The 24,474-nt window shown below is 34.0% G+C and overlaps 5 protein-coding genes across 14 annotated transcripts; 1 reads left to right on the plus strand and 4 right to left on the minus strand.

Moving 5' to 3' along the window:
• Positions 1-4,077: 4,077 nt before the first annotated feature.
• On the minus strand, positions 4,078-4,840 carry LOC131672728 (nucleolin-like; the record flags this gene model as incomplete). Its single annotated transcript, XM_058950143.1, has 1 exon — positions 4,078-4,840. A coding segment is annotated over exon 1 (432 nt), but the record flags the coding sequence as incomplete, so codon positions are not given.
• A 3,193-nt stretch (positions 4,841-8,033) lies between these two features.
• Positions 8,034-12,774, minus strand: LOC131672716 (spermatogenesis-associated protein 20). 6 transcript variants are annotated; one of them, XM_058950127.1, is made up of 12 exons: positions 12,768-12,774; positions 12,181-12,328; positions 11,542-11,914; positions 11,317-11,460; positions 11,149-11,238; positions 10,823-11,062; positions 10,474-10,653; positions 10,190-10,399; positions 9,915-10,107; positions 9,451-9,828; positions 8,983-9,182; positions 8,034-8,904 (listed from the first exon to the last, which is right to left on the minus strand). In XM_058950127.1, the coding sequence occupies exons 2-12, from the start codon at positions 12,288-12,290 to the stop codon at positions 8,641-8,643; spliced, it is 2,382 nt and encodes a 793-aa protein (XP_058806110.1). In that variant the 5' UTR covers positions 12,291-12,328; positions 12,768-12,774; the 3' UTR covers positions 8,034-8,640. The 6 variants fall into 6 exon arrangements, with proteins under 6 accessions (XP_058806110.1, XP_058806109.1, XP_058806111.1 ...); XM_058950126.1 differs by lacking the exon at positions 12,768-12,774 and adding an exon at positions 12,611-12,742; XM_058950128.1 differs by lacking the exon at positions 12,768-12,774 and adding an exon at positions 12,412-12,735 and having other exon boundaries at positions 11,149-11,220.
• Positions 12,775-14,381: 1,607 nt separating this feature from the next.
• Positions 14,382-16,221, plus strand: LOC131672720 (delta(3,5)-Delta(2,4)-dienoyl-CoA isomerase, mitochondrial). Of its 3 annotated transcripts, none has more exons than XM_058950136.1 (8): positions 14,382-14,439; positions 14,516-14,582; positions 14,796-14,952; positions 15,020-15,108; positions 15,180-15,307; positions 15,390-15,670; positions 15,753-15,890; positions 15,997-16,221. In XM_058950136.1, exons 2-8 carry the CDS (start codon positions 14,552-14,554, stop codon positions 16,085-16,087), a joined length of 915 nt encoding a protein of 304 aa, XP_058806119.1. In that variant the 5' UTR covers positions 14,382-14,439; positions 14,516-14,551; the 3' UTR covers positions 16,088-16,221. The 3 variants fall into 3 exon arrangements, with proteins under 3 accessions (XP_058806119.1, XP_058806117.1, XP_058806118.1); XM_058950134.1 differs by having other exon boundaries at positions 15,753-15,879; positions 15,989-16,221; XM_058950135.1 differs by lacking the exon at positions 14,382-14,439 and having other exon boundaries at positions 14,468-14,582; positions 15,753-15,879; positions 15,989-16,221.
• A 214-nt stretch (positions 16,222-16,435) lies between these two features.
• On the minus strand, positions 16,436-17,381 carry LOC131672729 (dynein regulatory complex protein 8-like). Its single transcript, XM_058950144.1, has 4 exons — positions 17,366-17,381; positions 16,976-17,086; positions 16,765-16,885; positions 16,436-16,670 (listed from the first exon to the last, which is right to left on the minus strand). Exons 1-4 carry the CDS (start codon positions 17,379-17,381, stop codon positions 16,436-16,438), a joined length of 483 nt encoding a protein of 160 aa, XP_058806127.1.
• Positions 17,382-17,588: 207 nt separating this feature from the next.
• Positions 17,589-24,376, minus strand: LOC131672715 (cleavage and polyadenylation specificity factor subunit 1). Of its 3 annotated transcripts, none has more exons than XM_058950124.1 (22): positions 24,293-24,376; positions 23,457-23,549; positions 23,008-23,222; positions 22,615-22,922; positions 22,284-22,534; positions 22,039-22,220; positions 21,683-21,964; positions 21,432-21,605; positions 21,207-21,341; positions 20,974-21,129; positions 20,738-20,899; positions 20,427-20,659; positions 20,145-20,355; positions 19,898-20,064; positions 19,576-19,822; positions 19,316-19,501; positions 18,964-19,212; positions 18,737-18,889; positions 18,489-18,665; positions 18,132-18,405; positions 17,927-18,056; positions 17,589-17,846 (listed from the first exon to the last, which is right to left on the minus strand). In XM_058950124.1, the coding sequence occupies exons 3-22, from the start codon at positions 23,203-23,205 to the stop codon at positions 17,660-17,662; spliced, it is 4,062 nt and encodes a 1,353-aa protein (XP_058806107.1). In that variant the 5' UTR covers positions 23,206-23,222; positions 23,457-23,549; positions 24,293-24,376; the 3' UTR covers positions 17,589-17,659. The 3 variants fall into 3 exon arrangements, with proteins under 3 accessions (XP_058806107.1, XP_058806105.1, XP_058806106.1); XM_058950122.1 differs by lacking the exon at positions 24,293-24,376 and adding an exon at positions 23,796-23,974 and having other exon boundaries at positions 23,457-23,710; XM_058950123.1 differs by lacking the exon at positions 24,293-24,376 and having other exon boundaries at positions 22,039-22,217; positions 23,457-23,974.
• Positions 24,377-24,474: the final 98 nt, after the last annotated feature.

The following is a 24,474-nucleotide window of genomic DNA, read 5'->3' on the forward strand; positions in this document are numbered from 1 at the left end:
ACGGAAGGAGAGAGAGAGAGAGAGAGAGAGAGAGAGAGAGAGAGAGAGAGGAGAGAGAGAGGAGAGAGAGAGAGAGAGATGAGAGAGAGAGAGAGGAGAGAGACGAGAGAGAGAGGAGAGAGTTCTCGCCCGGGAGCGGCGGCGGCGGCGGCGGCGGCGGCGCGCTCTGACCTAGAAAACTTTTGCGAACCCTCGCGCCCGTGTGTACGCGCGCGAGCGCCGGTGGAGAAGGCTGGATAGCTGCTGTATCTTGTGGCCATCCGCAGCTGTCGACGCAGAAAAGGGAGCCGGAGATGTCGGCGCGGCGAGGCTTAATTAAGACGCGCGTGCCCGCAACGACCCACGACCATTCGAGGACGTGCCTGGATGAGCACTTTCAATGGGATTATTACTCTTATCTCGGCATATCAACGCTTTCTTTGTTTCAGCTTCCAGAATACCGATTTTTAGAAACTAAGCGATAGCTTCACAAAGTGTTCATGTTCGATAGTTTTTTGTTGCGAGAACTCTGTAATCCACAGGGATCTCGCAAATCCGTCTACGCATACGCTCTTACAATGATTAATTAAAATGAGTTTAGGGCCAGCAAATCGATTAACCGAAGCTTCATTTTACAGCTGCTAAGAGTAGTCGTTCGATATGCGCGCAAGCCCTGCAAAGTAAAGTGCTTAGCGGAATAACAAATGCAAGTAGTACTCAAACGGCTCCTTAAGATGAGCAGTTGTTCATGAATTATATAGCAGCGAGCGACTGTATTACCGCTACGTGTATCAATGTTGTGCGCTAAAGTAAAATGTGTGGGAAAGGCCAAGCGATAAATTGAAATAACTCGCTTTTCGCGCGCATTCATCGATGCATGAGCGACCACATAACGACCTGCGCTTTCGGATATAGCAAACAAATATCCACGGGCACGCTCGCGTGGGTCAGGTACGTCCATGTATAACGACGATGATTTCACACCTGGCGCGTGTTACGTCGCTCGGGTCACAAGTCACGGGTCACAAAGTGCTCGCGATTAATAATGGGCCGTGGGAGGGCAGGGCTGTATAATTGATTTTTCGGCGCAAGGCCTGTAACGGCTAAGCGGTCTTTCTAATTAACGCGACCAAGATGTACACGTGAAAATCTCACGACCCTCTCCGAAAGAATAAGGAACGGGGCCCTGACATTAGTTTTATCCACCTGTGAGAGCTTTAAACGGCACCTACCGATGCGAATTCGCTGCCTCTATCTTTCATTTTTTCTTAGGATAGATGATGCGTTGCAAGTTGCCACCAGGGCTAAACCTATAAACTTTTCGAAAGCCTCGAGATTGCTGCGCTTTACTTATGTTTCGCGTGGATATTCGTCCAATTCGTCCAAACTTTTAATGTTTTTACTTCGGGCCATGGCATTTTTCGTGATCAAGGGCCTTCTACCAAGTTTTCTTCGTTCAACTATCAGCGAGTGTGATTTTCGATTTGCTCTTTCTTAATCTTCGCTGGTAAACACCTAAATTTCATCAATGAACGATTATCACAGTAACCTGATTTATCATTCAATGAATTAAAATTTAAATGAATTCATAGATGCAAAGCTGGTATTATCTGGCCCTGTCGATTACTGACGCGTAGACGAACCGAACGAGAAAAAAATCCAAGTTTTATTTCAAAAAAATACTCAATTATTTTGAAAGTAGAATGTAGATGAACCTTGGACCGAAACAATTTAAGAAGAGAGGCATAGCATGACCTACTTTCAAAACTAGATGTCACAAATGTATCGAGCCATCCTTTTATTCGATGACAGCACGACTATCAAATAAACTAATTCACTTAATAATATTATTTTTCTTGATTTGTGGGATAGCTGTACAATATACCGAATTTTGCAAAATACAAACGCTACCATGTTGCTACGTAACTAGAGATAAGTAAGAAGGGCATTGACTGGATATGTAAATTGTCAATTATACTTTATAGCTTTTTTAAGATTTTTTAGTCCAACATTTTTTTTAAACTGAAATCGAAAGTATCCTCCAGTCTTGAAAAAAGCGTTTGTTCAAAAAATAGCCCAAAACAGAACTAAAGCACTTCTTCTCTTCCATTACAGGCACGTGTCGCATTTCGTTGCGCTCTTTTGCTCTTTCCTCGGGTTTCCAAAGTAGATGGGAGGGAAAATCAATCGCGAACGCCATATAATCCCTTACCGTACAGTCTACATATCAAACGCATTTGCCTTCCTTTCTAGAAAAATATAAAAGTGCTGCACGTGAGAAGAAAAAAAAAGAGCTACCTCGTGGAAAATCCGTTGCAGGAATCTCGAGTCGTCATCTCGACGCGGTGGGGGCGCCGCGAACGAATTGAATTCGCGATCAGCCGTATCGCGAAATTCGCCCGCGAGCTATACACGAGAAGGATTCAATAGCAAGCCTCGACGCGTGTGCGATGAATTGCTTTAGAATGGCGTTGGTACTTGAGATTCGAACCCGCGGATTTACGCTTTTCCCTCTCTCTCTCTTCTCTCTCTCTCTCTCTCTCTCTCTCTCTCTCTCTCTCTCTCTCTCTCTCTCTCTCTCTCCTCTCTCTCTCTCTCTCTCTCTCTCTCTATTTCACGTGGTTTTTTCTACCTCACAATCGTCTTTTCTTTTCCAACTAATAATCTTTAAACGCTGCTTATTGTCTGATACCACATATCTAGAAAGATTTCCCGCAGTCAGACTTGAATGGAGAAAGAGCAGGAAGGAAATTCCTTCGGTTTATTTCCATTTCATACCTCGTTGGAGTTCAAAGAAGAATTGTTGCCGAATATCCACTGCTGGTATGAAACGAAATAGCAGCGAAAGTAAAAAAATGCGAGCGTAGAGATGAATAGTGTTGCGCGCGCGGGTATCCGTTTGTTTTTACTGAATAAACTCATTCTTCGTCCGCGCTGAAATAAGAATATAAACGGTCGACCGAGGAAAAAGGCTACGTGCACTGAATTAATTTTTTGCCTAAACTGTGGTAAGCGTTTGTTTTCCAGAATGTCAGATGCTTGTGACTCTAGTGACTTATGGCTCGAAACCGATTGCATAAAGAAACTTTTACAGATTCTTCAAGATTCAAGTTATAAATTCTTTTGTGAAGGCTCATTCTATTTGTTGCTACTTGTGAACAAACTAATTAGTGAATGAAACTAAATGCATCTATAAAAAGGTTTTCAGAGACAATTATAAAGCGTAATAGAAGCTAGAGAGACCAGTCGAGAGATTCCCGTTAAAATAATGTTTACGGATGTGATATATCGACACGCGCGAATCACAATAGATCGGGAGCAGTCAATTAATGCTTGTTTCCAAGCCGATCGTTTTACGTGCTTCGAGTATTGTCTTATTTCAAAAGCAATGGTTCTCGGGAATGAGAATTCGAGGGTCAGCGAGAAAGAGAGAGAGGGAGGGGGGGGGGGGCTGCGGTTGTCCCTGCTAAAATCCACGTGATCTTCTTCGGAATAAAATTACCGATTGTAGCAAAATCGTATTGGTTGGAACTAATACGAGAAAAATGAACAAGCTCTTCCCTTCGCATCCATTAAATCTCTGCCATTTATTAAGTGCCAATTGGCCGCAGAGTACAGCATGTTTCATAGTACGCTTACTGCGCATGTTTCGCTGTGAAATTTTTCGTGCCCGCTCGTCTTAGTGGAACGAGGTCAGGATGCATATTTTTTCAAGCTCTTAGCTTCTTTACATCGCCTACGTTTTCTTTACATCGTCCTGCGTATATTTGTTGCATCCGTTCTTTTCTTGTTTCATTCAAGCTTCGCATTCGTTTGCCTGTTCTTTACGTTTCGTTTTTGCTCCTCTTTTTTGCAGTACACGTAAAATAACGATTTTCCTATAATAAATTTGATCAAATCCGGTCTATCGTTATTCAATTAGTCCAGTTAGTTCGTAATTGTGGAAAACGGCGTTACTATAATAGAAACGAGAGCGAACGAGTTTTCCTGCCGCATTCCAATCGAATTACTAATTGAATTGCGCTGCTGCCAAATCTTTGCATTGAATCGCGAAATCATTTGGAATTGAAAAGTCAAGCCAGAAAAGCTGGCGTCTACGTAAAGGAAGAGCCGTAAGACAGAAAAAATAGAGAGCGAGAGCGAGAGAAAAGATATTGAAAAAGGATATGGATTGGTGATGAGCGCGAGACACCAGTTGCGCGGCCTGGTGGTCTGTTCGAGATAACGCAGTGCCACGGGAATAAAGCCCGGGTAGGGCAGTTCGGGCTCGTCGTCCTCGTCGTCCTCGTCGTCATCCTCGTCCTCGTCGTCGTCCTCGTCGTCTTCGTCGTCCTCATTGTCCTCGTCGTCCTCCTCGTCGGCCTCCTCGTCGTTCTCGAGGTCACTGAGCTCATTGACATCGCTGTCGGAGCCCATGGCCTCGGGGTGCATCCTCGTGGCCGAGCGATAACGATAAGCACCAGCACCACCGCCGCCCCCGCCTCCAGCACTAGCACCACCACCAGCTGGCCCGTAATAGTGCAACGACATGCTTCGCGGCTACGTCGCTGCCCTCGTTTTCGCTTGTTTTCCTTTTCTCGTTCAGTTCGAGCTGGCGACAAGGAGGCAAAGGATTCGCGGTCCGCCGGAGGCACTCATAATATCACGCGCGACTCTGCATTCGACGTCGCCGGCGCCGTCGCTCGGTCTCGTGTCCCTTGTCGGCTGCTTGGCCCGCTCGGCCCGCTCGGCCCGCTCGCAGTGGTCGTTCGAAGAGAGCGGCCGCTCGCGCGCGACTTGCCACGACCACGACGACACCACGACGACACGACGACACGACGACGACACCACGACGACACCACGACCACGACGACGGGCTGCCCCGCGCAGCGTCGACCGGTGACTGACTGAGCTCTCGCAGCTGCTCGCAGTCTCCCCTTTGCGCCAGTGGCGGCCAGCTGCGCGCGGCCCGCCCGATGCTAAGGACGCGAACGCATGCGCTTCGACGCTCCTCTCCTACAGCTTTTCGCTTCGGCCCTCCTTCGGCGCCGCGCCGCTGCCGACGGTGGTGCAGCCAGGCGAGCGCGCGATCGGCAGTGCCGCTGGCCCAGGCTCGAGGGCTACTCCTGCCCAGCCGCAGCCACCTTCTCCTTAGCAGTGCTTTTCCGCGAAAACCCAGAGCCCGGCTCGCTCGGCATTGCGTCATTCCTCGTTACTTTTTCACTCGGCCTTTCGATTTCGCACTAGTCTAATTAATTGCTAGGGCTCCTCGCAATCCACTGTTAGCCCATTTGCGTTCGCACGCGTGATATTTTAATTGGCAATTTCAGAGCTTTTGTCCTTTTATCCGTTCGCAAAATACTTCAGCGCACTTTCCACGCTCTATAACAGTGAACGCTTGCAAAATTAAAACGTGCTTTCGCGTATTCACATATTCACGGACATTTTCCGAAAACTGCTTCACGACCTTGTGTTTTATAATAGAGCCCCAATTCTTAACTACGTAGCTGCCAAATGAAAATGGAAAACGCGAAATGCGAGTTCGATCGCGAGATTCTCATCCAGCTTACAGAATCGTTAGAGCGTCAAACATTGGACTGATTCGCTTAAAATTGTATTACGCTTTTCCTAACGCTCAGATTTTGCTTCGAGTTGGTCGACGCGCGCTCACAGTCGTATTCTACTCATTTTAAGGGCGATCACAAGTTTCTATCTGAATATTCGCATATAGAAAGCGGGAAGCATTTGAATATTCATCAATATTCTTTTCTTTCGAATCAAAAACTATAAAGTCGGTAGAGCATTGAGAACTTCTTAAAATAATGAAGACGAATAAACTAGTAATGTAGTGCAACGAGTATAAAAAGTTGCTTGTGAGATGTATACTTTCTGGAGTAATTGACGACGACATATTTTTAGAAATTTTTCGTTGTACAAGAAAATCACTCAGCGATTGATCCATACTCCACTCCATTGAATAAGCCACCAAAGCATTCCAAACATTCGACGATCCGTAGCCGATTTATTAAATAATGCGCGTTGAGCTCGACACCTAACTTTCGCACAGATTTGATAGTGGAAATTATAAGGCGATCGAAGATTAAAAGAAAAATGAGCCACGGCCGTTCGCGTGCGCGTGTGCAAGCTCCGGAAAGGCTATTTTTGAGCGGTCTAGAAAGGAATTCACGATTAACCCGCACGCCCGCGACTCGGTGGCGCGCAAGTAAAGTACACATACGTGCTATCTCAGTGTCGACCTCGCACTCTATCTGTCTGACCCTTGGCTCTTTTTTACTCTTTTTGACGGCTGCTTGTTATCCACCTTTCAACTTTTTTTATCCTGTTTTTCTTCTTTTTTCGAATAATCACTGTTTGTGTACGTAGCTCATGTTGTTTTAGTTCATAAGCGCTTAAAATATTTTAGCTGTGTCCATTTATTACACTTATTACGTTATTTCAGCCGTAAATTATTGAGAAATTCTATTAATTGTCTTTATTAATCATTAAAATCCGCAATTTGAAACTAGGCGCAGGCTTTAGAAAATATCTGAAAAAAGAAAAAAACATAAATAAATAAAAATTGAGCAGCTGCGGAAAAAAGACGGACGTAAAAACGGAGCTATGAAATAAATTGAAAAAAAGTGATATTGTGTTCGGTGAGCTAGCTGAATATTGCCTCGGCTGGAGTAACAATAGGTATTACACGGCACTCGGAAAAGGAAAAAAGTCATTCGTTTATTCGTGCCGAACGCGAAATCAATTTCGCAAAGACTCGCACAAATTGAAATTCAATTTCAGAGCAAAACTCGAATGGCACATCTAGCTAGCACGAGTCAGTTCTGTTGTTTGAGCGTATGTAGATTTCAAGAAGAGGCAGTGGAAAAAATGCGAGAGAGCGTCAGTATGACCTCGAGCTTGGGTCGCGTTTATTGTTTTAAGACGAAAAACGAGGTCTATGGTTGTTCGCCCCTCTTTTTCGCTCTTCCGGTATTAACGTGTTTAATGACTTGTTTTCAAGAAAAATGCTTAATTCGTGAACTAACAGGAAATGAGAAAAACTTGAAATGCGTCCCAGCGTCGTTTCAATTTCCTTCCGAGAAACATTAATTATAGTAGGTCAACACATTTTACATTCAAATTTCTTTTCGTCATTTTCACATCTGCATTAAAGTGAAAAAAAATTGCAAACTGAAAAAGATTCGTTAATGAATTGTCAGACACGAAAGATTCTTTCCATACCGCAAGATAAAAGGAAAATATGTTCCTTCGTTCCTATCGCGATAAAGAAGGCAAAGTTCAAAGTGAAATAAAGTTTGAAATATTTTATTTCAAGAAAATCTAAACTAAATTTAGGATGAAAAAGTGAATCTATCGTAGTTATACCGACAAGCCGCTGCATGAATAAAAGAAAAAGTGATCTCGAAAATAGATAATATAATATAAAAGTTAAGCTCTGTCGCAGCAAAACATAATTTCCTATAATGCCTTGATTATAATTTTGCCTTATCGTAAAAGCCAATCATTCGAAATAAATAGATTTTTATAGACGTTTGCGAGCTTTATGACGCGTAGACGCATTCTGCCGCGAGAAAAGATGTAAAAGCTGCTGCTGCTGCTGCTGCTGGGCACATAAGAGTTTTTGCAGCGCGTGTATAATACACACACGCTTGCGCGCATACCTGCACACGTAACTACTTGCACACACTGTTGTGTCCGAGTCTATTCTCGTCAGAGCGTAATTATTGCGCGAAAGCTCATGTACGTGCGGCTCGCAATGCTCTTTCTTGCTTTCGCATGGGTGTTCGTTGCAGCAGTGGCCCTGTGTGTGCATATGTATTATAGCTGTACTCAAGAACGGTAATCGCAGCGGGACATGCTCTTGAGAACTCGCGGAAACAGAGACTACGAGTTTGCGCGAAATACAGAAGCTTTTCCTATCTTGCTTCTGTCGGAAAAAAAAGATATGTAGTTACATTTTATTTATTGACATTAAATACCAGATAAATATCAAGAAACCTTATTTATCAGAAAGGTAGATAAATAAAGGAGATGCAATTAAAGTACCATGACATTTATTTATCTTTTTTTTTACTTTTATTGTTTATGTCCATTTTTACATAAAAATTTCATTTTAATACTATATTATCACTTAATAATATATATGCACTTTGAAATTTTTGCGATGCTTAAAGTTTACCAATTTTATTTCTACTAAAAACATCTTCAAAATCTTTAAAAATCATGATTATACTTACATCACCATAAATACATGCTCAAATTTACAAGTGATTCAAAGTAATTCAATACATCACATAAGGAATCAGCTCATCTACAAATCTATACTTGATTGATAAAATTAAACGGCCCTTTTGCGTGGAGTGAAGTATTTCAACATATAAATTTCGTTTTATCTGTACATAATTATATAAAAATCATAGCTAATATACAATTCAAGTGAATCCATTAAAAACAAATACTGATTTGATCATAAATATTTGTATAAGAGCATTTTTACTCTGGGAAAACTACCATGTATTACTATAAAAAAATCGAGAAACATGATTACGGATTCATAGCCCAAAACTCTTTCAAAATTATCAACTTTAGATGATATCACAATTAATTTTTACTAAAAATAAGTAATTATCATAATAGTCAACCATTCTAATATTACATTTCTACTCACTGTCTCTTCTTATCGAATAATGACGCAAGTTGATCTGGATCTGTAACTGGCAGAGAACATACGTGGTGATGACAAACGTATGCAGTTGCACGACTATTCTGCTGTTTCATTTTATTGATAATTTGGTTTTTGCGATATAAAATATTTTCTAATCCAGTGCCATCAACTAATATAACTACTCGTCCAGATGTTAGCCTCTCTTGTACTACTCTTAATAATCTTTTTGTATCTTCGGAATCTTTTTTACCTACAATGTATACCTGAAAAAAGTATTAAGCTTTGAGTACCAAACGGATAATAAAACAAATCTGTCAATAAGGAATAAATAAAAATAATACTTGAGTTGTAGAGTCCACAAGATTAACCAAAGAAATAACTAATTCTGGACAACTAAAAGGTAGTTCGGTCAAGATTTCTCTCATAGAACTAAGGAATTTAGTGGCTTTATCTAAAAAATCTGAACGATCTAAAAATGAAGAGAGCTTTATTAAATTGCAACAAGCAACAGAATTTCCGGAAGGTTCAGCGCCATCTTGTTCTGAAAAATAAATCAAAATATATCTATCTCAATATTATGTATATTATTTTTAATGCCTATTTAATAACGAAATAATGTCCTCCATAATAACATCTTAAGTAACTTTTTATCGATTTTCTGTTACTTAATATTTCAATATACATTCACGATTTATCAAAAAAAATGTTCGATTTAGACAACAATTATGAAATATTAAACAAATGCAATTACATCCATAGCAATATTTTATGATATTAACTAATGCAAAAAATTTTGAAAATTGTATAACCTTCTTTGAGGCGTAAAATCACGGAATGATCGTCCTTAGTCGTAGAAAAATAGCCGCCGTTTTCACTATCTAAAAATAGACTATCTTGAATATCTTGTAACTTCTCAGCAAACTCCAACCAATGTGGATCAAAGGTGACTTCGTATAAATCGAGAAGCCCTCGGATAACGAAAGCATAATCAACTTGAAATCCTTTTATAGGTACTTTAGGCTGCGTAATTGAATCCCTTTCACCACGATAGCAACTACGTAGAAGCAGATGGTTTTTGTCGTCGTACAGATATTTTTCAATAAATTTTGCGGTTTTCTCAGCATATTCTGCATATTGGAGATTGTCAAAAGCTGAAGCTGCTCTTGACAAACCACTTATCATTAAGCCTATAAAACGTTTTGATATTATAATTACATGAATTAACAAATTTTTTATGACATTATTGTCAATGAAATTTTGAATATATGCCAACCATTCCAAGCGGTAACAATTTTATCATCTAAATGAGGACGTGGCCTCTTTTTACGCTCTTCAAAAAGTATACTGAGAGACTCTTTAATACAGTCTTCTACAGTGTCAACGCTGAGTTTGAAATGTTGTGCAGTTTCGTCTACGCTTCCAAAAACTATCAAAACGTTTTGTTGTGTTAACTCCCCATGTGGATCCTATTATTGATAAAATGATAAAATGATTAAATAACGAAAAAAAAATAAGGAAAATAACATCAATTCACAATGGTATACATACTTGTTGTCTTTTCACATTTCCTTCGGGTTGCACATTAAAGTGGAAACAAAATATATCAAACATAGTTACACCCTCGTTTTCCGATATAATTTTAGTTAAAAGAGATTCTATTTCTTCATATGTCCATACATAAAAAGCACCTTCTTTTTTAGCTAAAGCATCATGTGTTGGTAAAGAATCGGCATCCTCTGCGCTATAAAATCCTCCTTCCTGAAAAGTAATTAATTTTTTAATGTTATGATGTTTATATTTATGAAGAATAATAAGCAAATATAATTACATACAGGATGCAGTAAATCACGAGTAACGTAAGTTACAATATCATTGGTTATTTTAGCAAAAAATGGATCTTTTGTTGCTAGGTAAGCATCCGAATATGATTGGAGAAGTTGTCCTTGGTCATACAACATTTTTTCAAAATGTGGAACATGCCACTTTCCATCGACAGAGTATCTTGCAAATCCCTATAATAATTGAATTGAATTTATAAAGATATTTTACAGATGTTGACTATAAAAGTTTATTATTTAAGAAAATGGTTTGTTTAAAAAATTATTAATAAAAAAATCGTTAAAAAAATAATTTAATTAATGCAAAGATAATTAACTAAACAAAAACAAATATAGTGTTTACCTGACCAACATGATCATGAATACCACCATTAGCCATTTTTCTTAAAGTATGTATGCACATATTTAAGCTTTGTTTACCAAGTTCTCCTTCTGGATCTCTTGCATACATTAGAAATAGTAAATTAAAATTAACAGGTTGGGGAAACTTTGGTGCTCCAGAAAATCCTCCAAACTTATTGTCATATCCATTTATTAATTGTTTAACACAAGTACTGGCACAATCAATTGGCGGAGGATTGTTCTGCAAAAGGTTTTTAAAGTATTAAGTTTTTTAGTTCATGAAAACAGTTCATGAAAAATATATTTTTTTTTAAATTTTATATTCACCTCAATTTGAGTTTTTGATCTTGCTGCTTCTTTTAGTACTTCTAAAATTTTTGAGCCAGATTTTAAGAACGACTGTTTGTTATTGATCCACTTTCATTAAATAATATTATTACATTTATATAAATAAATTTGCTTAACAAACTTTCAATTGACTAGTAGACTATTTACCTTGTGAGCAATACTCTCCAAGATTTGTGGAAAGCCTGGTTGACCATATTTGTCATGTGGTGGGAAATAAGTTCCACCAGTAATGGGAGTTAAATCTGGTGTCAAAAAGACACTCATTGGCCATCCTCCATGACCTGAAATTGTCTGCAATAGAAGGATAATACATTTTAATACATTTTACTTAATTGACAATTTAAAACTTTTGGATAAAAAAAAATATCTTACCTGAATAAATGTCATATAAACCCTATCAATATCTGGCCTTTCTTCTCTATCTACTTTTATATTTACAAAATATTTGTTCATTATTTCAGCAATGAGAGGATTTTCAAAAGATTCTCTTTCCATTACATGACACCAGTGACATGTTGAATAACCAACTGATAAAAAAATTAATTTATCCTCTCTTCTAGCTTTCTGTAGAGCTTCTTCACCCCATGGATACCAATCTACTGGATTTTTTGCATGTTGTAATAAATAAGGTGACTTTTCCAAGGATAATTTATTTTGTGGTTTATTTGCTTCATTTCTAATTTCACTTGATATTGAAGCCATTTTTCTATTCAATATTTTGTAGACTGAGGAAGCTTGATTCAAACTAGGATAAACTATTGGTCATTGATTTTTAATCATTATTAAATATAAGCACCTTCAGTCTTTTCAAATAATTCAAATATTTATAACAAAGTAACTAAATTCAATTTAAACTATTATACCTACAGATTATTTATATGTAAGTATCAAAATATACCAAATATAGATTAATTAATGATTGTTTAGAAAAATTGAAAGTGCTGGTATTTTTATTCCCTGACTGAGTAAATAAATACTTTTAGGTCACTAAATTCATTAATCATTTATTACCTCAAATTGTATTTAATAAATAATATTCCTCTTTCTTTGCTGTTTATAGTCTTTTTCGATAAGTCAAGAACCAATCGAACTTGTTGAGTATAACATCGTGCCCAAATCATAACATGAACCAACAATGAATTAGAATTTAACTTATCACCTAAAAAAGTAAAATAATAATCATTATTTTATCTTTCAAGCAAATGTTTATGTTTCTAAAAGAAAATTTATAATTCAATTAACTTTGGCATTGCAAAATATCTACAAATCAATGCTGTATATAACAACAAAATTTGAAGTACACGCCCAATTGAATTTAACAATTATTCATCAAAATTTTATATAGACGGTTCTTGTTGAGATATAGCAGTTATGTAAACTTTTCTCATTTATCACTATCAACACTGATTAACACAATATAATATGAAATAATGACATTGACCATATGAAAAAACAATCTGCTTTGTCTCGTTAATAGCTTCTGCATTTTCAAATAATATTATTCGAAGGAAGTATTAAGGGAACACAGAAAATAATAGCAACAAGACGGTGTTTGACGCGCGTAAGATGTTCTAGTGCATTCTACAAAACTGTTTTACCAGCTGAATATCGTTTTAGCTCGCTGCACGGTCAAAGTTCAATTACTGGTACACACACACGCGCGCGCGCATGTATATATATATATGGACGATCGAAAGGTAACATAGAAATCGCTTGTTATCGATTCAATATGGAAAATAGAAAGTAATTTTAAATTATAACAACATTGAATAAGATCCAGACAAGTTTCATTTAATTTTTATAAGCAATGGATGTTGGTTTGGTAGTAGAAATTTCTCTATTTGATATTATGGGTATTACTATGGGTAATACTAAAAAACCTTTGGCAGATGGAGAAATTGTTTTAAATACAAATCGTATACTTATTATTTATATGGTATCGCGAAGGTATACAATAATTCGATATATTTAGTGTTTATCTGCAAAGCTCGCATATTTGCGACAACTCATTTCAAATTGTAATAAATGTTATTATGAAAATTGATAATAGTATTAAGGTTATCAAATTTTTATGTTCTGCCTGTCCTGATGGTGAAGTTAGCAAATGCAAGCACATTTTGCAACTCTCCTATACATTAATAAGTTTGCCAAAAATTTTATCCATTTATTTTAAATATCGTGTTTTGTGTTAGTATTAACCTTAAACTCACTAAAGAAAGCATTTTTTTATCTTATATTATCCTAATTAGAATGTTTGTTTCTTATGTAAGTAAAAAGCTTCCAAGCCGCAGCAAGAATTGTTTCTAAAATGTTGCCAATATTTACGAAATGTCTAAATGTCCGTCTTTGTTTGAAGCCAAACATTCCTACAATGTTTTGGAAACATTTTTGGAAACATTACTAGGCTTCAAACAAAAGTAGACATTTGGATATTTCGAAAACATTACTGCAACATTTTTGCCAGTTGCCGGAAAAGTTGTGATGTTTCTACAAAAATATTTTGGCAACATTTTGGAAAGATTTCTTGCTAACTAAATCATAACAAACACGGCCGGATACTCTATATTTTCTATTATTAAATAATACTTTTATATTTTATATACTTTTGCAGATAACTTTGATCATTTTTGTTTAAGGACTGTGCAACTATAAGTATATCTAATTTATTAATATCTTTTCTGTTAAATATTAATAAAATAAACACACAAACATTCACAAACTACATAAAAACTTAAAGTAAATAAATAATATTTTTGGCAAACCTATTAATGACTCGCAAAAATATGCTTGCATTTGGCATTTGACACCTTTTCCCAGGACAGGAGTATTAAGATTTGATGACCTTACTATTATCAATTTTCACTTTAATATCCATTCTAATTTCAAATGAATTGTCGCAAATATACGAACTTTGCAAGTAAAAAAATAAATATATCTATTAAATTAATTATTCTACCTGTCCGATACCTTACGTAAAAGTACATGGTTTGTATTTAAAACAATTCCATCCACCAAAGTTTTTTTAGTAATACCCATGAGGTCCATAATATCTAGTAGAGAAATTTCTACTACGAAGTAACATCCATTATTTATAAAAATTAAATATTTATTTGGATCTATCTTACTGAATGTTACAATTTAAAATCACTTACTTTCCGCCTTCCATATTGGATCGGTAACAAGCGATTTCTACATTACTTTTCGATCGCCTATATTAACGCTGCACTTTATATCAGTCTTCACTCATTTGCTGTTTTTGTAAATAAATAAGTATATATATATATATATATACATACATATATATATACATACGTATACACTAATTTTCATTTCTTTATTTATTCAGATTATATTTCACATATTTTCAATCAAATATTATAATATGCTCAATATTATATCAAGAAATTTAGGAGGTATAATTTATTAATCTTACTAATTTTTCTATTAATTCAGTGCATGAATAAGTATGTTGAGTATTATAACGACGACAATGATTGCTTGATAATCAATGAATCAGCAATTATTACTTTAATGTGAATTTTAATAATAATTTTAATTATTTTCAAATTTTTAATTTGAAAATTAAATATTATTATTTCATGATAAATAAATTTACCGTTTATAAGGCTTGAAAAACATAAGAAGTACTGTAAATAAAGTAACAACAATAATGGAAAGCAAGAGCTACAACACTTTATCTATCAAACAACATTCTCCAGCAATATTTCATGTTCAATTAAATAGGCCAGAAAAATTGAATGCTCTTAATGATCTAATGTGGATGTAAGTTAAGCTAACATAATAAACTATAAATCAAACCACAATTTTAATATTTTATAACACTTTTTAGAGAAATTGGAGAATGTTTCAATGATCTTTCATCTGAGGCTGATTGCAGAGTAATAGTCTTATCTGGATCTGGTAAAAGTTTTTGTTCAGGTAATTCATAATTTCATGATTAATATAACAATGCAATTCTATATATTTTCAATTTATGAATTTGATTGTAGGAATTGATTTGATGGATGCTATGAAACTTTTCCAAAATATAGCTGATGAAACTGACGTTGCTAGAAAATGTAAAGTTATAGGAAAGAGCATTAAACGTTATCAAGATTCATTTACTGCAATAGAAAAGGCATTTATGATTCAGTATTAAAGTTTAAATAGTAAAAATTATTTATTGTTTGATTAAAATAGTACCAATGGTTATACTTCAGTGTGCTAAGCCTGTGATAGCTGCTATCCATGGAGCTTGTATAGGAGGAGCTGTGGACATGATTTGTTCAACGGATATTCGATACTGTACATCAGATGCTTGGTTTCAAATAAAAGAAGTTGATTTAGGAATGGCTGCAGATGTTGGAACATTACAAAGATTACCAAAAATCATTGGTTCTGATAGTCTCATTAAAGAACTCGCATTTACTGGCAGAAAAATGTTAGCTCCAGAAGCATTACAAGTTGGTTTTGTTAGTCATGTTGCTAATAATCAGGAGAGGTCTGTTGATGTTAATGATAGTTAATTTCATACACTTACATTTGTAATATAATAATATTGAATAAAATCAATACATTTTTAGTTTGATGAAAAAAGCTTTTGATGTAGCTGAGCAAATTGCTTCAAAAAGTCCAGTTGCTGTACAAGGAATCAAGCTTAGCTTAAATTATTCAAGAGACCATACAATTGATGAAGGATTGAACCATATTGTATGTATATGGTCTTAAAAATCGGTCACTCTATCTGCAAAGTGACAAATTATGTAATATACTTTAAAATAATCATAGTAATTTACTAATTAAGCATAACTTTTTTCAGAACATGAGGAATCAAGCTATGTTACAAAGTGAAGACTTCATTAGTGCAGCATCAGCATTAGCAACAAAGAGTGAACTGCCAGTTTTTTCAAAGCTGTGATAAGATTTATGAAAATTAAAATTTAGTTTTTTATGTTGAGAAACTTTATTAAAGTTGAGTAATTAACAATTATCAACATTACTTTTTGATATTTTTTTGGGGCAAACGTTTTTGTAGACAGTATACCATGTTTAATAAAGAATTTAATTTTTAAAAACTTTCAAACTTTTCCTTTACCATGGCAGAAAGACAGATTACTTTTTGAAATCTTTTTATGATATATATTGACAAATTTTTATTCTTGATCATTCATCAAGAAAATATTTTCATTGTCAGCAATTTTCTACATCAAATTTAGCTTTAGAAATATATTTTAGCATTACGCTAATTTTGTGATGTATAGGTAAATTAATATTTAAAATTTATACTCACAATTAATAAGTTAATATAGAGTTCATAATTAACTTTGTTTGTCTGAGGATCACAAGCGACAGACATCATTTCATTTACTTCATGTTCTGAGAATGGCTCGCCAATTTCCATCATTGCCTTTTCTAAATCGGTTTTTAAAATGTAGCCTCGATTTTCCGGATCTAAGACTTGAAAAGCTTGTAACAGATCTTCTGGATCAGCTGGTTTATATCTGATAAATTGTCCATTAGTTAAACTTTAATATTTCTTAAAAGCTTCACTTTTGAATTAATGTGTAAATAATAAGTTTTAAAAAATCTGCTTACTTTTGTTCACTAATTGCCTTACACATATATTCAACAAAACGGGCTTGAGGAACGCAGTTATTTTCTACATCTTCAACTTCTACTTGAATTTCTTGAAGCTCTGTTTCAGTAATAACACAACCTTCAATTTTGATATTATTATTATTATTATTATTTGTCAACAAATAGAAAAACTAAAAAAAATTGAAATGTTAAAAAATAGTAGACAAACCAACTGATCTTATGATTGTGCCAAGTTCTCTGACATCGACTTGATGACTTTTTGCATTATCAAATACATCAAAAGCCTCAATGAGTCGTTTTTGTAATTGTGACGCCTCCACTTGAAACAAAAAAAATTTACAAATAAAACTCTCAAATGTAATATAACGATTAAAAATATATTTATAAAAATTACTCTTAGTTTCATAAAAGTACGTTGATAAATCAATATTACTATGGCAATAAATTACTCTTACAAGATCCACTTTAATAGTTTTGCGTGGATATAATTGAATTTTTCATCATTTTTACATTATATTTTATAAAAATCGAATTTGTTTATAAAACTGACAACGATTTTTGATAAATTGTGTTTGATAAATGAAATTAAAAATCTTACCTTCTGGTTCAGACATAATTTTATTTCTGAAGAGTATTATTATTTATTTTTAATTTCGGACCATATTAACCAAAGTTTTAAATAAAAACTAGTTATAGTCTTAATTCAATATTATTGCAATAGAAGACGAACAAAAGAATACTTGACGTAATTTTTTTCTACCAAATAAAAATAATGGAAATAATGTAATTACAAGTAATTTATTAAAAACGTTGTATTTACTTAAAAATATGACATTAAATTATATTTCAGTTTATTTACAAAATGGAATATTATTTATTACATATACATTTTTCAAAAATGTGAAGTTTGCTTATAAATTTCATGCATATCGTCAATAATTTCTTGGGAACCTGTTCCGATTTTCTTGGCAATTTCGAATTTTTCATTCATAGATAGATCAAGATATTTTGAGACGAGGTCTCCATCGATAATTCCTCTAGCAGGATTACCTTGCATTCTGACTGAGCTTGTGTACGTCCTGCAATAAATAACATTTGTAAATCATACGAGTTCTTTCACATAAGAAATTAAAACGTCGTGAAAATGTATTTCGCATACCTGAAGGCTTTAGGATTTAATCCTGCAACATGGTAAAGGTGGCTCACTAATAAATTTTGTAACATAAGTAATCGCCGATATGTTTTTTCCGGCACTGGAAGAATATATCCAAGACTTCCATCTAATGTTGCTAAATATTAAGAAACAGATTAATTTTTTACCCGTATTTTTGATACAGAATAGTTATTAAATTTTTTCATCTTACCATACATAGTAACATGTCTTTTATCAGCACCGGCGAAGTGTTTCGTTGGATTCGCTGAGTCACTAGTTTTAGATTTTATACGGAAAAATGTATTAACTTTTTGACCTAGATGTATATCTGCTTTTCTAATTAACTTTTGTCCTCCTAAACTTTGAGAAGATTCTGGCTGATAAGAGAAGATAGAAATATTACTTTCTCCATCAGCTACTATAAATCCTAACTCATTGTTTTGTATTAAATATTCAATTGCATATATCTCTGTAGTTCTAAAATCCTAGAAAAATAAAAAAAATATTAAAATAAAAATATCTTAAAATAATATTTATTTTCTTATAACAAACTGATTCTTCAACTTACTCTGCTAACAAGAGAAAGAGTTTTGTATTCTGGTTGGAATCTTAATAAACTTACAGATTTGAATACATCAGCAACAAGAATCAAACTTTTGATACTCAACATTTGGCAGACATAAATTTGTGTGTCTATGAAGGCAACTCCTACTAAGTCATTGTCTTTCAATTGCCAAATATAAATCTGTCAATAAATAAGCAATCGTTAATGTAAATTCAGAACAATCTAGCAATTTGAATACAATATTTTCTCACCTTTTGACCTATAGCAGAAACTAAAAATCCTGAAACCTGAGTTATAGCACTAACAGGACCTTTCTGTTCTTTAGCATAAATTTGTTTGAATCTGTTTTTGGTCAAAGGTTGCCCAGGTTCAGGTACAACTTCAATAATGTCAAAAATAAATATCTGTAAAAAATACGTAGGTATGTGAAAAATAATTTTTTCTAAATACATCAAAATATAACTACAAAAGTTCTCACTCTGCCTCTGCTGGTAATATCTTCTCCATAATTATAGTTTGTACCAATAACAATGTACCCCTTTAAGCCTGATCTAGTTCCTTCATATGCTAAAGAAACATTTTTTAAACAAGTAACATGCTCCCACTGATCCAAATCAATTTTACTGTTTGGAATAGTGTCCCAAGAAATTGGAGAAAATAATGATATACTAAATTGCTCTTGATTTGGGTATAAAAATCGTTCATTTCGCTCTTCTTCTGTAAATTCCTACAAACAATTTCAATAAGTTATATAGTTTCAATAAGTCAAATACTTTTAGTAACGTCCATTAAAAAAATAAATCAAAAATCAATAGAAAAAAGTTCAATACCTTATCCTCTCCATTGAATTTGTAATAACTTTTAAGAGGCTCTGATATACTAGTTACAACACAATAAGTCTTACTTTCAAGATGATATGTAACAAAGTGTGGTGTACAGCGTAGAGGTACTTTTCTAACTGGCCATGGAGCGTCGTATGATAAATGTGTCGGTAAAACACAAATTCTCAGTTCATCCTAAAGAATATGTTTAAATCAATAAAACTTCTTAAAATTATTAAATTAAAATTATAATTAATTATTCCGATTACTTTTCTATTGAAGTACAAGAAACCCTTGTCACAATTCACATTGTTGAATGGCGCAAATGATTTAACAGGTCCATCAATATTCATTGGATGTGCTCTCAATTCTCCTCTTCCAGTCAAAAATAACCATTGAGGATAATCGCCACAGATAAACACTCCATTGTAACCAGCAATGTTGCTAAAATATCTAATCATGCATAGTCTGGTAATTTCGCATTGTCTTGGCATACCTTCATCTTTTGGACCTACTCTACGAATTTTAAAGAGAAACACAAAAAATCAAAAACAATATAATGATAACAAACTTTCAATGATCGTTATATACCTTGAAAATCCTACGGTAAAATTATGTTCCATTTTTTTAAAACGTATTTTTAAATAGCCTTTTGGATACCTATATACTTGATAAACCTGTAAGTCATTATCAAGGCGTACTAGAAGCATTGGTCTATTTCCATGATGTCCTAAAGCAACCATGGCAATTTCTCGAACCTGAAAATTAATACATTATTAATAAAAGTCTTATTAATAGAAAGAAAATTAATTTGATTGTAACTCTACACAAATTTTACCTGCAACTCGCGATTTACAGGCTCAGTTGATGAGGAACTTTGCACAGTTGTGAATTCCATACTATCGTGTAAAACACATTGACCAAACCCGAAATTCTTTATTAAATATGATAAACGAAAATCTGGTAATGAATAGACCTCCAAAGTTCCACTGTCTCTGTAGACAAACAGCCAGTATGATGGTTTGATCTCTTGTAAATACTGTTGCCACCTACAGGTAAGTATTAGCACTTTATATATTATTAAAAAACAATATTATATACGCTTGAGGAAATTATTTACCAAGGAGGCTTTTTTGTCAGAGGTTCTTGAACTTTTGGTGGAGGAGGAGCCGGCATTTGGAATGCTGAATTATCTCCATATAATAGGTCATCTTCGTTTTCAATATTTTCAATTATTTGTGGTTCATCTGAGTTATCGTTATTTATTCCTTCCTCATCAAGATCTTCGGGTAAAATTGACGTAAATAAACCACTAACGTCTCTGTAAGCACATACAGCTTCTATTTGTGGACGCTGCAAAGTAGCATAATTTAAAAAAAAGTTCTTAAAAAAATATAACGAAAAACTTATTTTCTACATTTTTTTACTTACAAACAATAAATTAACAGCTTGAGCGTGTAATCGAGCCGATGATCTTCCTTCTCTTAATGTTAAAAGTATTACTTGACCATCTTCAGATAGCAGAGTAACATAAGGATCTGCACAACTTGCATGCACGATAGGACATCCTAAATCCATGGGCATATGTTGTACCTAAATTGTTAATAAGTCAACATTTATATCAATATGAACGTAATTCATTTATAACTACATTAAATTCTGCTTACTTGCTGTAAACCTTGTAACAACCTCACACCTGCTTGTGTAACTTGAATAATATACCGATTTGAACCCAGATTTCCGGCAAATATTGTGGTGCCTTGAGTGCTGAAACCATTGTCAGCATCAGGTACTTCGTTAATTTCATTACCAGTTTGAAGTACCTATAAAAACCATCAAACGGTTTATAGAACTTTGCAGAAAAATTTATTATTTCATTTTCTTTGCGTAAAACATTTACCATCGTTGAATCATCTTGAGTCAAGATTAAAAATCCGTGCGTTCCTTCAGTTTCTGATTTTTCTCTATTCTCAGTACTTGAGTGAATTACAGTCCAAATGTTCTCATAACCAGGTAAATCAAATGTGGTAACAACCTAATAATCAAATAATAATAATATTGTAGATAGTAAAAATTAAAATGATTTTCGGTTACAAATAATAAGATAATTAATTAAAAAATGTACCTGAGGCCGAATGGAACGTTGAAGAATACAAAGAGCTCCATTTTTTCCATAACCAGAAGTTGTTACTAATTCCACATCTAAGTCAGAATTATGCACAAATTCTTCTGACACAAATGCAGGTTCACCCATCGAAATATTTCCACATGGTCCAATATTTAATAAACTATCACATACCTAGTTTGTAATGCAAAATTTAGTATTTTTCAAGCATTAACATACTTTGTAAAGTGAATGGCATATTAATTTTTTACCTCAAAGATATATGATGTGATTTGAATAGATGTCTGTGTTTCATTACCATACACTTCTAATTCTTCAGGATCTTTAATTTCACATACATCGGATGCCATCCAATCTTCCAAATAATCTTGCCTCACTTTTTTAGCCGTTGGTTCTTCGCTATTATTATTTATTGCCATTTCCAAAGCACTTACATCATTTAAGTTTTCGGTTTCATTCTCAGTAAATCTTAAGAGTAAAGAATTACCAAGTCGAGAACCAAGAAATAGATAATTATCTTCACATACACAAACCTATGATCAAACACAATGTTAACGAAAAATGAAAAATGATTAGATAATTTCAATTGAATAATATTTATACATACACAAGAAGTCAATACACTAGCTGCAGCTTTGTCAAAATGAAACCCTCTTACAGATCTCATACTGTCCGCAAAGAGAGATAATACATACAGTTCTCCAGTTTTCAAAGATATAACTAAACGATCAGAAGATATAAATGCTACTTGAGATCCTTCTAAACTTATTTTGATACCATCTTGAGCTTCTAAAAGACAAAAATTAATATTAACATTGAAAAATTATATTATATCTTATATACAATACATACTCAAAGGAAAATTTGTACATAATTCAGTCAAACTATTTAGTGATACTCCATAAGGTGGAATACTTTGATTCAAATAAATTAATGAATTTATAGCCATTATTAATGTTCCTCCAAGAGGCTTTTTCACTGGTACTGCTTGGCAACAATCAAATGGCAAATTTGAAACTGACCAAATTATTGGATGAACTTTTTGTTGGATGTTTAAAGAAATAGCAACCATAGCGCATGTATCTTGACGTACTGCTATTCGTCTGAAAAAATTTGAAATGATTGTAAAAATATTTTTAGTTTTCTATAAATTAAATGACCAGTTTATTCTATAATTAGTTACCCTGGAAATGTTTTCACTGGTTCATAAAGAATGAGTAAAGTTGGTTCATAATATCCATGCAAGAACTGTAAATCAATGATGTTATCCATCTTTTCTTCTAGAGTTTTTAAAACAATCATATAAGATGACAATATAGGAGTTTTATGAGATGATTTCGGAATTGTTTCTGAAAAATCTCCTTCATCTAGGATAGGATCCTTGCGAAATGGTAAAACTACCAATTTTCTTCCATAAATTAACATAACTGCACATCTTCCTTCGGGATCTACTCTAACGATTGGTATATGATGATGATTTGTCCAACCATCCTAGAAAATAAATATAAAGTATTATTCAGAATTACAGCTTTCATCCGAAGTTCATTTCACTTATAAAGAATTCTTCTGTACTTACTTTAATCTCTTCTTCTTCAAAATAATGCAAAGACACAGTTCTTAAATTATGAATTTCAGGTTCATATTCTACAACAGATAATTTAGCTTCCCTAAAGCTGAGAAGCAGAGAATCTCTAGAAGAACCAATGAGTTGTACTGCTTGCATTGACATAATATTTCCATGTAAAGTATATTGAGTGAGACATTCAAGTCTCATTTTTGGTGGACGTGATTCTATAAATAAAATGGGAAAATTATTAAAATCCAAACGAATTTAGATTAGGTTTTTCATAAATCAATATTTAAAAAAAATGGCATGTTTAAGAAACATATTGACTTTGCGAAATTTATTTCTGAGGTAATTCTTACAGTTTTAAAAACAAGTGTAAAGTTGTTTTAATTACTTATTAATTATATTTAAAAAATCAATTTAAGCTTGACCATAAAATTTTAAATCAAATTAAATACCTGTAAATTTCTCTTTTTTCGTTGGATCAACATCAGGAATCAAACGGAAGACACGTATAATGTTTGCACCGGCCACCACAAGACTTTTCTCAGCTTTATTAAAAAAATTACAAAATATTGCATGCTCAACCCCCGTAGCGGGGTGAGTCGTTTTACAAATTGAATACATTTTATTCGTTATAAACAACAAGTCGGTAGTATTTTCACTCACAACTGGTTAGAGTAAAAGCGGTAGCGGCACCTCGCACGAGACTCTACCAAGATGAGATATCCAAGATAATCATGAAATGAAATAGTTATCTTAACTTTGTAGATAAATCATGGACTAAGGGTGCTTACAGAACAATTTTGATATTTCGAATATCCAAAATGACATAAATTCTGACACATGACTATATAGACTACTACGCAGATATCCGTGCACAGACTAGTTTTGTAGGGATTTATAAAGGTATGGCCACATATGCGCGTTCAGACAGGTTCAGATGCATAAAAATTACTAAAAATGTTTAGTTATGTCTTATAATACTACCTTATATAGAAAAGTCATTATGTTAGTTTTGCTTTGTATGATCAAAACGAGCAAACCGTTTTAATTGAGCATAACCTAATACGACCCTCTAAAATTAATAAAATAACTATATCGTTTTGATCATATGGGGCAAAACATAGTGACTTTTCTATATAAGATGGCATTATAAGATATAACTAAACACTTTGTGATTTTCAGCCGGTTGTTGCGCATATATATGTAGTCGTGTAATGTGTAATCAATAGTTTAGTCATGTGTTAGAATTCATGTCACTTTGGAAGTGTCAGAATTTTTCTGTACAAACTCTTAAAATTTTAGAGTAGTTTGCAAGATAAAAATTATACCTAATGTATTTATAGATTTTAAACTTTACTTTACTTTACTTTACTAGATGGCGGTGGGTCTCTCATTGAGACGCCGATAAGCCAATACGCATGCGTGATCGATATATAGATTTTAAAGGATATGCGCATGCGTCGCTGCAAA

This window comes from Phymastichus coffea, unplaced genomic scaffold, assembly GCF_024137745.1.
Source record: "Phymastichus coffea isolate CEN01 unplaced genomic scaffold, Cenicafe_Pcof_1.1 PCOF00157, whole genome shotgun sequence".
In the NCBI taxonomy this organism is placed as follows: Eukaryota; Metazoa; Arthropoda; class Insecta; order Hymenoptera; family Eulophidae; genus Phymastichus; species Phymastichus coffea.

What these genes read in the sequence shown, in the direction of transcription:
- LOC131672716 (XM_058950127.1), bottom strand. Translation starts at nt 12,290, where the DNA reads ATGATTTGGGCACGATGTTATACTCAACAAGTTCGATTGGTTCTTGAC. An exon ending in GATCAAAAACTCAAATTGAG is followed by an intron (nt 11,063 to 11,148) that starts GTGAATATAAAA and finishes AACCTTTTGCAG; the next exon opens with AACAATCCTCCGCCAATTGA. An exon ending in CTCGTGATTTACTGCATCCT is followed by an intron (nt 10,400 to 10,473) that starts GTATGTAATTAT and finishes ATTACTTTTCAG; the next exon opens with GAAGGAGGATTTTATAGCGC.
- LOC131672720 (XM_058950136.1), top strand. Translation starts at nt 14,552, where the DNA reads ATGCTCAATATTATATCAAGAAATTTAGGAG. An exon ending in TATATCAAGAAATTTAGGAG is followed by an intron (nt 14,583 to 14,795) that starts GTATAATTTATT and finishes ACCGTTTATAAG; the next exon opens with GCTTGAAAAACATAAGAAGT. An exon ending in CTTAATGATCTAATGTGGAT is followed by an intron (nt 14,953 to 15,019) that starts GTAAGTTAAGCT and finishes AACACTTTTTAG; the next exon opens with AGAAATTGGAGAATGTTTCA.
- LOC131672729 (XM_058950144.1), bottom strand. An exon ending in CACAATCATAAGATCAGTTG is followed by an intron (nt 16,886 to 16,975) that starts GTTTGTCTACTA and finishes TCAAAATTGAAG; the next exon opens with GTTGTGTTATTACTGAAACA. An exon ending in AAGGCAATTAGTGAACAAAA is followed by an intron (nt 16,671 to 16,764) that starts GTAAGCAGATTT and finishes ACAATTTATCAG; the next exon opens with ATATAAACCAGCTGATCCAG.
- LOC131672715 (XM_058950122.1), bottom strand. Translation starts at nt 23,625, where the DNA reads ATGTATTCAATTTGTAAAACGACTCACCCCGCTACGGGGGTTGAGCAT. An exon ending in AACGTTCCATTCGGCCTCAG is followed by an intron (nt 21,342 to 21,431) that starts GTACATTTTTTA and finishes TTTGATTATTAG; the next exon opens with GTTGTTACCACATTTGATTT. An exon ending in TTTCTGCTATAGGTCAAAAG is followed by an intron (nt 18,666 to 18,736) that starts GTGAGAAAATAT and finishes ATTTATTGACAG; the next exon opens with ATTTATATTTGGCAATTGAA.